Source organism: Protomyctophum bolini (genome assembly GCF_963924005.1).
Source record: "Protomyctophum bolini genome assembly, chromosome: 10".
In the NCBI taxonomy this organism is placed as follows: Eukaryota; Metazoa; Chordata; class Actinopteri; order Myctophiformes; family Myctophidae; genus Protomyctophum; species Protomyctophum bolini.
This window is the reverse complement of record NC_137871.1, coordinates 28894579-28908603: the sequence shown is the minus strand read 5'-3', so window position 1 is coordinate 28908603 and position 14025 is coordinate 28894579. Positions and strand designations below refer to the sequence as shown.

Sequence of the window (14025 nt, the reverse complement as noted above, 5' to 3'; positions counted from 1 at the left end):
GACACATGTCACACATACTGTAAGAACATGAACTCCTTAGCTCTGTGCGTCACACGTCTCAGGCAAGGCCTATACAGTGACTCATAGCAAACCTGATGTATCTCTATGTAATCTATGACCGGTGTGTTTACTGACACTGATTCAGTCAACGAGCCATATGAGTTATAGTGTCATTAGAGCTAGTATATGGGGAGCCTGCTGTAGGCTACTTATCATGTAGATCAGCCATTTGCAACCTGCTGTGAGCCATGAGGTTACATATAGGATCTTAAATCAGCTATGTTAGTCCCATTGATCCAAGCCTATAATCACAATACCTCCCAGCCATCCAGGCCAGAGCGTGACGCCAGCGCCAGCAAAATAAGCATAGGACGGGTCACTTCCGCCCCGTCCTATGCTTACTAGTGTTGTTTCTATAGTGTACAGTAGTAGCTAGGGTAAAGGCCTATATTCATATAGTCTGGATTTTCGGTAGTGAGGTGACCACCGGAGCTAACGTGGAGCGGTAAAAACAGAGAGAAGGGCTGGGGAGAGCGGTGGTTTGCTCTTAAAATAAACATGAACAGCCCACCATCTCCGACCACTTAACACAGCATCCGACTATATGCATGGTTTTGGTTCCACCTTGACTCGCATCACAAATGGAAATGGTAACATGAAATTACGTTGCGTGCGGGATAAATTATGAAATGAGGCTAAGTTTAGTGATAATAACCACTTAGAAAAGTATGTGTTTTGCATAAATGGCCTGTCAGGCAATTAGTCTAACTAGTCAGGCTTCTCCGAATTATTGCACATCGCAAGCTACATAAATCTGTGTGTACAGGTGCACTAATTAAATGGGGACAGCCAATCTCTGCAGAACCCATGGGAGTGGGACCCTGCTTGGCTATCGAGGGAGGGGAGTCAAGGAGAAGACCCCGGTCCAACTGCATCGCTGCCTGCAGCAGGTGATTTAAGTCAGGTTTGTTTGTGTGAAATTGCCTGTTGAGCTTGTTATTGCACATAATATTTTATTTTATTGTACCCTCAGGCATGGTTGACTAAGTACAGATTATTTTTTGCAGTAACCGCCCCGGGGGAGGGGATGGGGGGAGTTTAATTCAGACACACTATTCAGACTTGGAACAAGCAGCCTGCTACCACAGCTTTCTACTGTTACACTACACTACATATTTATTGTCTCCAACAGGCCGAAGGCATGGGGAGAGAGTATGTTTTGCATTCCGTCTGCTCGCGCACGTGTGTGTGTGTCCGTCCATGTCTCCGTCCATCCGATCCAAATTTTGCACACACACTCCCTGGATGCTAACGATGAACCGCTGCCCCAAATTTTTCTGAATGGCCTGCTATAGCACCACCACACATTGTTTGCTATTACTCCTCCAGAGTTGTTCAAAAATCTATAGTCATGTGCTCAAGACGGATCTGTCCAATATTACATATTCCATCCTAATTGGCTAACATTGGCTTACAAAGTTTGCAGGACTGGCCCGTTTTCACATTGGCCTGTTATAGCACCACCGGTGGAATTTTTGCAAAACACATTTTTCGAACAAAATGCCTCAAATCATCCAATTGCCATTTAAGGCATAAGAACAAATGGCACCCTTTTCACAACCTGACCTTTGTTTCTGTGGAGACAGAGCCCTGAGGGGCACTTTATCTAGTTTCTGATAAGTTTATAATGTCTAAGCCAGTGGTATCTTCAGCGTCTTTCAGGCCAAGGAGCCCCTAAGTGAGAGAGAGAGAGGAAGCAGGAACAGTATGTCGGACTAACGTATGACCCCGGCCGTGTCAAATTGTGTTGCAGATGAAAGGTTTTCATAGATTTCATAGATAGCTCCATAGACTTGTTTGACAGCACTATCATCAGTGTTGGATTCATACTGTATGCTAATGTGTAATTTCAGACCTTTAACCACTTAAACTGTCAATACTCACTCTCAGAGGCGGCACTTTGCCGCCCTATCCCACGGATGCGCCCTTCCCGACCAGCCATGATGATCCGTGCAGCGGAGGCGGGGTGCGGGAGAGCGCACGGGAACTGGCACGGAAAAAACTGAGTCATGTTTGGCGGGTTTGTGCCGCCTCTACTAACTGTTCCGTAGGCAATGGCCTATGTGGCCTACAGTATATGGACGCACCAGCACTATTCACTCTGTAGGCTACTTAGTCTGCTACAGTATATGGACGCACCAGTACTATTCACTCTGTAGGCTACTTAGTCTGCTACAGTATATAGATGCACCAGCACTATTCACTCTGTAGGCTACTTAGTCTGCTACAGTATATGGACGCACCAGTACTATTCACTCTGTAGGCTACTTAGTCTGCTACAGTATATGGACGCACCAGTAGGCTACTATTCACTCTGTAGGCTACTTAGTCTGCTACAGTATATGGACGCACCAGCACTATTCACTCTGTAGGCTACTTAGTCTGCTACAGTATATAGACGCACCAGCACTATTCACTCTGTAGGCTACTTAGTCTGCTACAGTATATGGACGCACCAGTAGGCTACTATTCACTCTGTAGGCTACTTAGTCTGCTACAGTATATGGACGCACCAGCACTATTCACTCTGTAGGCTACTTAGTCTGCTACAGTATATAGACGCACCAGCACTATTCACTCTGTAGGCTACTTAGTCTGCTACAGTATATGGACGCACCAGTACTATTCACTCTGTAGGCTACTTAGTCTGCTACAGTATATGGACGCACCAGCACTATTCACTCTGTAGGCTACTTAGTCTGCTACAGTATATGGACGCACCAGCACTATTCACTCTGTAGGCTACTTAGTCTGCTACAGTATATAGACGCACCAGCACTATTCACTCTGTAGGCTACTTAGTCTGCTACAGTATATGGACGCACCAGTACTATTCACTCTGTAGGCTACTTAGTCTGCTACAGTATATGGACGCACCAGCACTATTCACTCTGTAGGCTACTTAGTCTGCTACAGTATATGGACGCACCAGTACTATTCACTCTGTAGGCTACTTAGTCTGCTACAGTATATGGACGCACCAGCACTATTCACTCTGTAGGCTACTTAGTCTGCTACAGTATATGGACGCACCAGTACTATTCACTCTGTAGGCTACTTAGTCTGCTACAGTATATGGACGCACCAGCACTATTCACTCTGTAGGCTACTTAGTCTGCTACAGTATATGGACGCACCAGTGCTATTCACTCTGTAAGCTACTTAGTTTGCTTTCTCCCCTCTACACCAAACTTCTGACGAAAATAGCTGAGGATGTAGTGTAAAATGCCTCCGTTAGTTTCTGAACACTATGCTGCTGCTGTTTGTTCATGTCGAAGCCCACACAGGTGAAATACTGTAGATAACCGACTTTTGTTTAACCATAGAGTTGACACATTTGAATGATTTTATTTTCTTCTAGAAACCACACACCCACACAACCTGTATGTAAACTGTGATATAACCATCACAGTCAGTGCGTGTGGATTCCTTGAGTGAACCTATACAGACTACAGTCATTCACTGTAGTTAGAAGTTGGTCACAAGCTCTGGTAAAGATACCGGTAGGTTAAAGAGATATTTCACTTTCAAGTTTGGGGTGTGATGTATTCAGGCGTTTGTGAACACCCCAGACAGTTTTAAAGTTGCTTGATTTGATATGTATGGGGGGGTCCGCAGCCAAATACAGATAATTCGGGAGGTCCTTGACATGAAAAAGGTTGAGCACCACTGACATAGAAACATAGACATAGAAAACTTTAAGATTTATCAGACCTTTTTTTCTTTTTGGGCCTCAGTCCTATGGGTTAATACACTGTAATTATGACAAGAGGAAAATAAATATGAAGATGCAAGGTTTCTGCCCATCAGTGACTCTACACAGTATAATCATAAGCATGCATGTTTGACAGCCTGCACAATATGCAGTTGGAGAGACATCCACACCTCACCTATCTCTTCCCAAATACAGTCTGTATATGAAGTGAGTCCAGCTATTCTGGACTCACAACCTGGAAACTGACCAGTACAACCTCAGTCTTATACTGTTGGCCACTAAGCAGCTCCACTGGAGCAGTTGGGGGTTCAGTGCCTTGCTCAAGGGCACTTCAGCGGTGTTGGGTGAGTGATGACCAATCACTTCCAGAGTCCCGACCCAGATTTTTCCTGCCGTCCGGGGAATCGAACCGGCAAACTTTCGGCAACAAGGACGCTCTGCCCAAAAATATGTCCATGCATTAATACATTCTTTATATTCCTTCAATTATATTTATTCTTAGTATCATGGTTTATAGGAGCGATACTTCTTCTTTACAATATAGGAGAATGTACTGTAAGCATAACTTTATGCCTACTACAATAATAAAGTATGACTAAAATGTAAAAAACAAACAAACAAGAAAACTGACTTCCCCTGCCATAGAAGGATTGGAGCTTCACTTAGAAAAGGTCACCAAACTATTGATAAAACCTTGAAGTTAGCCACACACACACACACACACACACACACACACACACACACACACACACACACACACACACACACACACACACACACACACACACACACACACACACACACACACACACACACACACACACAGACAGCGCAATTATCTGCCTTTTTTAAGGACTATAACCATGGAGGAGACACCACAAATTAAAGAGCACTTCATGGGTCTCTTAGTGGCTGAGGACTCAGAGGCCGAGAGCTTGTCGTCGCTCACCCTAGACAGGCTGGCTTTGTTCAGACGGAAGGCAAATCCAATTTGTTTCTCAAATGTGATTTTTAGGGCTCACTGTGTCCACACTGCTATGTGCAAGTAGATCAGATCGGATTTGTGTATTCAGGCATACCGGTCTTCAAGGTTTTTTTAGGACCCCTTAGCTGAGAGACAGATGAAGCAGGGACCCCCCCCCCCCCCCCCACCACCACTACATATTTTATAACATTGTGTTGCAGATTAAACTTTTTCATAGATTTTGTTCATACTGTAGTTTCAGAGACTTGTTTCGCCATTGTTGAGTAAAATAATGTTTTTTGATCTGCTATTGCGAAACACTGGTCAAAGTAATACAATTACATTTGTTGTACTTTGTAGTTTGTTTCGTGTTTGTTTATGTGTGATATTCTGGCGAGGAGAAATGACATGGTGAGCGTATACTTAAATCAGTATACAAATCTAGCATACATTCTCGTATGAATGAGGCATTAATGGAAGGATGTACGTGTGTCAAGAGACCCCAGTGGTGCACCCACGCATGGGGAGGGGTGACGCTGGGGGCACATGTACACATCTGGCCTTGGGCTATTGAAAAGCTAGGGCCGGCCCTGGTTGAAAGTACACAGTGTTGCACTTCCAAAGAAAGTTCTGTTTTGTGACTTTGTGCGCGCACGCATGTTTTTCACACACACACACACACACACACACACACACACACACACACACACACACACACACACACACACACACACACACACACACACACACACACACACACACACACACACACACACACACACACACACACACACACACACACACACACACACACACACACACACACACACGTGATGTGAGGACGCATCTGTGTGGGCGGGTTGAAGGGTATAGGTGGGTGCATACAGTGTTTATGTTTGTGAACAGTACGTGGGCATTATGCTGTACATTATGTCCGAGTGTACTGTACACACAGGAAACCTCATATGCCCAAAACAGTTACGTTTCAGGATGCAAATTCAAAGGCAGCAAAAGTAGCAGATCTACAAGCTCGAAACGTGGCGCATTTAGAGCCTGTAGATCTGCTACTCTAGTCCAGTAATAATGTCATTTGACCTCAAACTAATTCCAAAAAAACCAAACCCAGCTGATTTTGTAACTTCAATATATCCTGAATAACAGGATATCAAATGTGTGCCGACATTTGGGCAAGTGGCTATGGCCAAATTTAGCCCAATGATGCAAAACTAATGCTTGGAATGGATTCAGCATCATGAAAACCCTCTAGTTTGATATGTCACATGCTACTTAAAGCAAAAGGAAATCTAGAAAATATTTGCCTTATATAGGATGTCTATGGTGGCCATACTGTACAGGCCATTTTCAAAACGTTCCCCTCAGACAATTCCAGGCAACTTTCTTTCTGTTATTCAGGATATATTGAAGATACAAAATCAGATGAGTTTGGTTTTTTTGCAATTAGTTTGAGGTTGATCCTGTATTTTCCAAAACATTTCCTGTACTACTTGTGGATCTGCTACTTTTGATGCTTTTGTGTGACAGCGTGTGATCAAGTAGGACTATATGGAGATAGGAGGTTTCTGCGCGAGAGAGCAAAGCAACAACAACAAGCGATGTACTCACCATGTAGAGGGTGCGGAAGTTTGCCAGGTCTCCGAAGAAGTCCTCCACGCTGAGCGAGTGTGGGTCAAAGGCGTAGAAGCTGCCCAGGTTCTCGTACAGCTTCTGCATGTTCTTGTGCATGGTGGACAGCTTCTCATACTGCTCCCGCGAATGTTTGCAGAAGCCGTGAGGAGGAGAAGGAGGGGGGAGTCAAGGAGAAGACACTTTGTTCTCTGGTGCACAGCTCGCACACGCACACAAATACAGTAAACGCTGTTGGTGTCAGTGACCCAAATGACGCCATGACCGACACATTCATCTGCCAAAGGAAACCCACCTACAGCACCTGCCGAATCTTTTGCAGCATTAAAAACAAGAGAAGGAAAAGACAAAACATCAACAAGGTCGGTGAAACATCAAAAAGTCGGACAAGGAACAGAAGTGGGCGGTGAGAATCTAATGTGCCATTACAATAAACTCTCACTCTGCAGTCAGTGGCATGCTGAGCTAATAGGAGCTCCCAGGAGTAATGGAAAAGTGTCTTTCAGTCGGCAGCGCGACACAGATGGCTGTTGGAATAAGCTGATTGCCATCATTGTTCTATTGTTTGTCTCAACAACGGCAGGGTCAGATTTTCTTGAACCCTCCACTCCATCTCACATCACACTGTAATTTACTGAACGGGCGAACCTGGTGGTTGGCTATTGACATGTGGCGACAGTTTAGTATCATCACAGTGGCCCATGGTGACCTACTGTACTACCACACCCAACAGGGTTTCGCACGCACGCACACAGTGAGGGGTGGGGATTTATGTATGGAAAGCAAGTCTCAAAAGGTGGGTTTTGAGTGTGCTTTTGAACTTGGTGAAGGTAGCTCTGTTGGGAGTAGCCTGGAAACCAGACGAATCTGCCACAGGAAAAGACATTTCCCTGCATGGGGAGATTGGTCTGGTCTTGGTCTGGTAGGATTGGTAACATCTACTGTGCTATCCATAATTTAACCGCAGAGTATTATCTGTGAATGTGTGCCTTTTAAATGGTGATTACACTCAATCAAATTAACACAATATCTGACGGTAAATGTGCAAAGCCTCTGTGCGCGTGCGTGCATGCGTGTGCAAGTGGGTGTTCTTCTTGGCAGTGTCAAAGTAGCCAGGCAATGAAATGAAGACGAGTGCATCGTTCTGCATCCGTAAGTGCCTTTATAAACCTCTCTGGGCCACGGAAACATCGGAATCCTGTGTAAATAGGATTTGGTTAAGGGGACGCAAATAAAGCATCCACTCAACTCAATTATACCGTGCTGTGTATGTGTGTGTGTGTGTGTGTGTGTGTGTGTGTGTGTGTGTGTGTGTGTGTGTGTAAGTGTGTGTGTGTGTGTGTGTGTGTGTGTGTGTGTGTGTGTGTGTGTGTGAATGCGCGTGAATGCGTGCATGTGAATGCGTGCGCATATGTGTGCAGCAGTCTACATGCATGTGTGCCAGGCCTTATAGGTCCAGCTGAGAAGGAATGAAATAGCCGCCAGGAGGCTAGGCTGCCTGGATTAGCTCCCAGCAGGTCGGTGTTTACCAGACCTCAGCAACAACGCCACAGCCACAGTTTTTAGCAAAGCCCACACACTGGCCCGCCGGAGCGGACTGCATGGACAGGCTCATCCTTCCTTCCTCTTCCCCCGGCTCTATCTCTCCGTCAATCTGTGCCTTTTCTTTCTTCCTCCCTCTCCTTCTGTCAGCCTGTCTTCATATCGCTTCCCCTCCTTCACCTCCCTCCCACTCTCCCCCGTTCGCTGATAATTAAGTTATTCTGTTTGAATAATCGTGCGCCCAGAAGGGCGGATGGATGTAAGACTAAGAGGAAAAACTTTGCCAATAATTATGTGATTTTTTCCCCTGATATAACCACACACAAAAAAACCTCCTGACTGAGTTAAAATTCTCTGAGTTGTACTTTTTTGTACTTGATTCAGTGCACAAGGTCCTGCTAAACTGATGCTTGTAAAGATATCTCACTCCCAATCACCAGCTGTCGCCTGTCAGCTGTGTCATATGACAAGATGTCCTTCAGCTGTAATAATGAGCCTTGGCGCTGCATCCAAACTCACTTTAATGCATTCAGATTCAAAACGCCCCCACTCCATGATACCCGAGCGGTCACAATGGAAAGCTGACTACAAAAGATAAAATACCTACAGTACAGGTTTAAAAAAAAATGAAATATACAAAAATATATGTAAATCACGAGTCATGAATATTAATGCTGGGAAGCTGACAAGCTGAAGTCTCAGGCTCCTGCAAACGAACGGGTCCGCATGCCAAAAAAACAACCAAGGTATAACATCGATAAGATGACAAATCAATGTTAACCTTGGTTTTTGGCACCTGGGCCCGGGGGCGCATAGCATTATTGGCATCATTGAAAATTGGCATGGAGAAGGCTTGTTAACAGTCTTTCCACATCCGGAGTGTCTACGATGCCGTCTGCATGCCCAGCCCAGGTGGGAGGCAAGTCATGTTCCAAGTAGATTCGGTCAAGAACCCATGCTAGGGTAGGCCTACATATGTTTATAGATACATTTGTATATACTGTGTGTGTGTGTGTGTGTGTGTGTATATATATATATATATATATATATATATATATATATATATATATATATATATATATATATATATAATATATGTGTGTGTGTGTGTGTGTGTGTGTGTGTGCGTGTATATATATATATATACACACACAAGAAAATCTAAGCAATTCCACAAACTACGGAAACAAACATCAAGTAGTGGTGAAAATATCACATCTACAAGCTCACACAATACGGCACATTACAATGCATTGTGAACTATTGTGAACTATTTTTTACTAGCCTGGGTTCCGGTGAGGCTTTCTCTTTTGGGCCTCGAGCTAAAACGCTTGGGAACCACTCATTTAGTGTACGATTATATGTAACATGGCTGCGCTGCCTTTCTCTGTGGCACCAACACATCCCACACTGCTATGCAGTGGATGTGTGGCACCAACACATCCCACACTGCTATGCAGTGGATGTGTGGCACCAACACATCCCACACTGCTATGCAGTGGATGTGTGGCACCAACACATCCCACACTATGCAGTAGATGAGTGTTGCAGGAGAACGGCCATCACATTTCTACATCAAAGGCCTGTCATCTTGATGGAGCACGACACACACACACACACACACACACACACACACACACACACACACACACACACACACACACACACACACACACACACACACACACACACACACACACACACACACACACACACACACACACACACACACACACACACACAACGTGGTTAATTGTGATGACAATGCACCTATCAGTGTGCTCAGGTATCCGTAATTGGGCGAATTATTGTGAGGGTGAGATATGCTCCTTCTCCCGGTCTCTCTCTTCTCAGTCTCTCACTATTATCAAGCTACGGTCTGACATCACACAGACACTAGCTAGATGTGAGTGTACAGGCAGGTAGGTAGGTAGCTAGGTAGGTAGCTAGGTAGGTAGGTAGGTATGTAGGTAACTAGGTAGGTAGGTAGGTAGGTAGCTAGGTAGTTATTTCGTCAGTGAATACAGGTAGTCGACAAACATTTTTCGTCATAGTTTTAGTCGACAAAATCAACACTGATGCAAAGGGGTCTGAAGCGTCTATGGGGAACTACATGGGGGGCGTCTATGGGGAACTGCATGGTGGGCGGCATTTGTTAGTTTGCAGTTCTGCAAACTGTTAATAAATACTTCAATCGATCAATCAATCTATAATGTTATACTACGGTCAAAGTAAAACCTTGAGAGGTCAGAATCGGAGTATTTTTGGGGACCGCGGGATACCATTAGGTTCAAAGTGCAATAGGCCTATACTGCATGCTGCTGGGTGCATGGTGTTTATACCTGTCTCTGGTTTGTTTCTGCATGTCTCTTTTCAGAGTGACTGTCAGGAACTGCCATAGTTGATTTTTTTTTCTCCTGGCTTTCTGTGACCCTGCAGGATAAACAATGTTCACAAGCAGGCTGTCGAGACAGCAGCAAGTCGCTGAATCAAACCAAACCGAGGCCAGACTCCAGCGAGTCAACATGGTGATTATGTGACAGCATCACGTCCGACTGCTGAACTACAAAGACGTCGTCGGATGGGGAACACGGCACCGCGTGCACTCGTTAAATCCGCGGCAAACAAATAAAAACTCTCTCTCTCAGATCCACTGCCGTTGCCAAAAACCCTCCCTTGTCCTGAACTCTGTCCTTGTACAACTTATACGGAATAACTTCTTTCTCTTGCCACAGTGTGCTGATTACGCCGCTTAATCAGTCACGTTGTCTTTCATCAGCGTGTTTTTGGCACGCCAGAGAGGGCACAGTTAACGCGAGTAAGCGAGTAAGGGCACTCATTTTTCACCTCGCTAACAGACGTCTAAACCATATCCAAGTCAGACTTAACCGGCAAGTAAAGAGCTTTTTTGGGCATATACAGCCCCATTCAATCTCACGACAGAAAACTGAGTAAAACATATAGCTTTCACAACGGCCACCAATGAGGTTGGCAATAAATTAGCTAGTTTGTTTACCTGTGTGCATCAGAGAGTTATTAAAGTGCTGCATAGCGCTCAACGGTGGGGGCCAAAGAGCCTCCTTAATAAATCTCCTCTAACCCAGTTCCATTAATGTTTATTTAATGCTTTTCCTATGCGGTGCCTGGCTGCTGGCCCCTCCACCCAAGGCCTCACACTAAGCTCGCTTTGCTCCAAACCCCATGCACCATCACTGCTCCTTTTATCCCCTTCACCCACTGCCAGCTAGCCGGCCCTCTGGGCCAAATTACACCCAGGCTGCCCACTGACTGGACACAAAACACCCAGAGAGAGAGAGAGAGAGAGAGAGAGAGGGAGAGAGAGAGAGAGAGAGAGAGAGGGGGGGGGGAGGAGAGAGAGGAGATAGAGGGAGAGAGAAAGAGGAGATAGAGAGGGGAGAGAGAGAGAGAGAGAGAGAGAGAGAGGGAGAGAGAGAGGGGGGGAGGAGAGAGAGGAGATAGAGGGAGAGAGAAAGAGGAGAGAGGAGAGAGAGGAGAGAGAGAGAGAGAGAGAGAGAGAGACACGCACTCATGCGAAGCACGCACACACTCATTTGTTGTTTGTTGTTGTTTTTTTGTTTTTTTAAATTATTCATACAAAAATGGAAGAGCAGAATGGGGTTAGAGAGTACCAGGAATGGATTGAAATGTTGGGTATAATGATAGAATTATGTACAGTGACATAAATTAAAAATAATAATAATAATAATAATAATAAAAGAAAGCAACCCTGTCTCCTCTTTTAAAAAAACCAGCAAAACATTCACTAGGATTCAATCCATTTTGTTTAAGGTCATCTAATGTGTCGATGTGTTATTATTGCACAATTCAACAAAAACAAGACAAACAAATGAATAATAATGATTTTCATGTTTCCAGATTAATGCCTGCAACACTTTTCTTTCAGCAGTACAGTATGAAGAAAGAGTACAGTATGAAGAAAGAGTGAGGAGGGGGAACCAACATGTGCTGGATGGAGTGGGATCAAAAAAATAAGTAGTCGCATCTCTTACTTAAGCAAAAGTATCAATACTGCAATGTAGAAATACTCTGTTACAAGTAAACGTCCAGAATAAAAATTTCACTCGAGTCAAAGTACAAAAGTACAGGCATCAAAATGTACTTTAAAGTACCTAAAGTAGAAAGTACTCATTATGCAGAATGTCTCATTTCACAAGTTTTCAAATGTATACAAATCTTTTGAAAATAACATATCAACAAACTCTATTTTCAAATGGCCGAAATGTGTATAGGGCTGAAGTGGGTAATGTATGTTTTGTAATAATAATTACAAGTACAATATTTGCCCCTGTGACGTAGTGGAGTAGAAGTAAAAGTACTGAAAATCACTAAAGTACTCCAATAAACTAAAAAAATTGTTATGCCTTCGTACATTGTACAAGTACAGTACTTGAGTTACTTTACAGCACTAGTGGGGAGAGAAACACTGAGGGGCAGTGGAGAGAGAAAGAAAATAGAGTAGAGAAGAATGAATGGACGATGGGGTGGGGGTGGATTGGAGGTAATGAGGGTGAAGTTGCAGAAAAATTGGTACACCTTTAAAAGGTGCCTACTTCAATTCCAGAACGCGTCGAAAACACTCCCAGGGCTTTTGTTTTCCGGGCTAAGTTAAACGCCAAGGTCCTTAGGTGTCACTGTGAAACCATGCGCACTTTTTGACACCGCCTTTCCGAGTCCAACGAGCTGTTGAGAGCAACTGGCCCCGTACTTTCTCAAAGTCAACGTCCAGAGGAGCCCCAGAGAGCCCTGTTGTTTGTGTGTTGCCCCATGAAAGGAAAACTCCAAGTCAGGTCCATTTCACGTGGGCAAAAATAATTAAAGCTGTCCCAAATTGAATGCCACGGCGAAACAATACTCTTTGAGAATGGGCTGGAATTCCTCCAAAGTAATTACAAGAGCACATTGAATGGAAATCAACAGCTTGCCATGGATAAACTGTCCTGTAGCGCTGTCCTTCCCCCTTTTACACAAACTCTTAGGCACGCACGCACGCACGGGTCTTTGAGTGCTCTCGAACCTCAATCTGTCGTTTTTGTGTGTGTTTGCATGCAGCACTCTGCCAACAAAATTGGGGAATGGTTCTCATCATGTAATTACACCTCATTGTGTTGCAGTGCAGGCAATCAGAACACGGCCAGATCTCGAGAGATCTGCAACATATCAGTGACCTCTACATGAGAGGTGGAGACGTTCGACCAGAGAGGGAACGGTCTGGTCCAAGCATTAACCACAACATCTTCTGTTTCACAATTTTGTCCGAGAACAGCCAATACACTTGGCTAGGTTTAGGTTTATTGGCTGCTGATTTACAAACATTGCTAAATGTGTGCCTATAATAACATTCCTCCAGAAATAGGGATGTCGCATTCATATGCTGTTTGTACTCAACATAATGTGGAGATCGAGGAAAGGGCTATAACTAACAAGCAAACTTAAGGCAAAAGCGGAATTCAAATGCGTTGCAGAAGAACCCATGTGACTGCGTTGGAGTGCACATGTTGGTGTGTGAGCGTATATATGTTATTGTACAGTGTAAGAGGAGTCACAACCTTCAACCGTCTCTCCATCATCAGCTCCGCAAACCTTCATTTAGAAAATTAAAAGGCAGATTTGGTGTCAATTTTCCCGTCCATTTATTTCCGCTTGCCTCCCGTTTGAAATATTTATGCGCGTTCGAGTGAGGCTCACACCTGTTTAACCCATATAGACCTGAGGAGTCGGACCATTCTACAAATGCCTTCTACTGTAAATCCTGACAGTTTTCTGAAAGAACTATGTTTCTATGTCAAGAACCCGCAAAAATATATATGTCATTGGCCGCCGACCCCCATCTGAAAATATGTTGAAAAGCGAACATTTTAACTCAAATCTTTGCTTCTGGGGGAGAAGCAAAGATTTTAGTTAAAATGTTCGCTCTGAAAGAATATATATTCGAAATTTGCGCCACATTTTCACGATTTAAAAGAAATAGCAGATCTACAAGCTCGTAGCGCGGCACACGGTGCTGCGCTACGAGCTTGTAGATCTGCTATTTTTAAATAGCTAAAGTATAACATAACGC

General features: G+C 44.3%; 1 protein-coding gene across 5 annotated transcripts in view; it reads right to left on the bottom strand.

The window, feature by feature from the left end:
• diaph2 (diaphanous-related formin 2) overlaps positions 1–14025 on the bottom strand; it is a 539224-nt gene that overhangs the window by 95663 nt on the left and 429536 nt on the right. For all 5 annotated transcript variants that reach the window (XM_080774225.1, XM_080774228.1, XM_080774227.1 and 2 more), the window contains one exon: positions 6363–6528. In XM_080774225.1, the coding sequence (XP_080630351.1) occupies positions 6363–6528 (166 nt within the window). The remainder of the gene's footprint in view (positions 1–6362; positions 6529–14025) is intronic.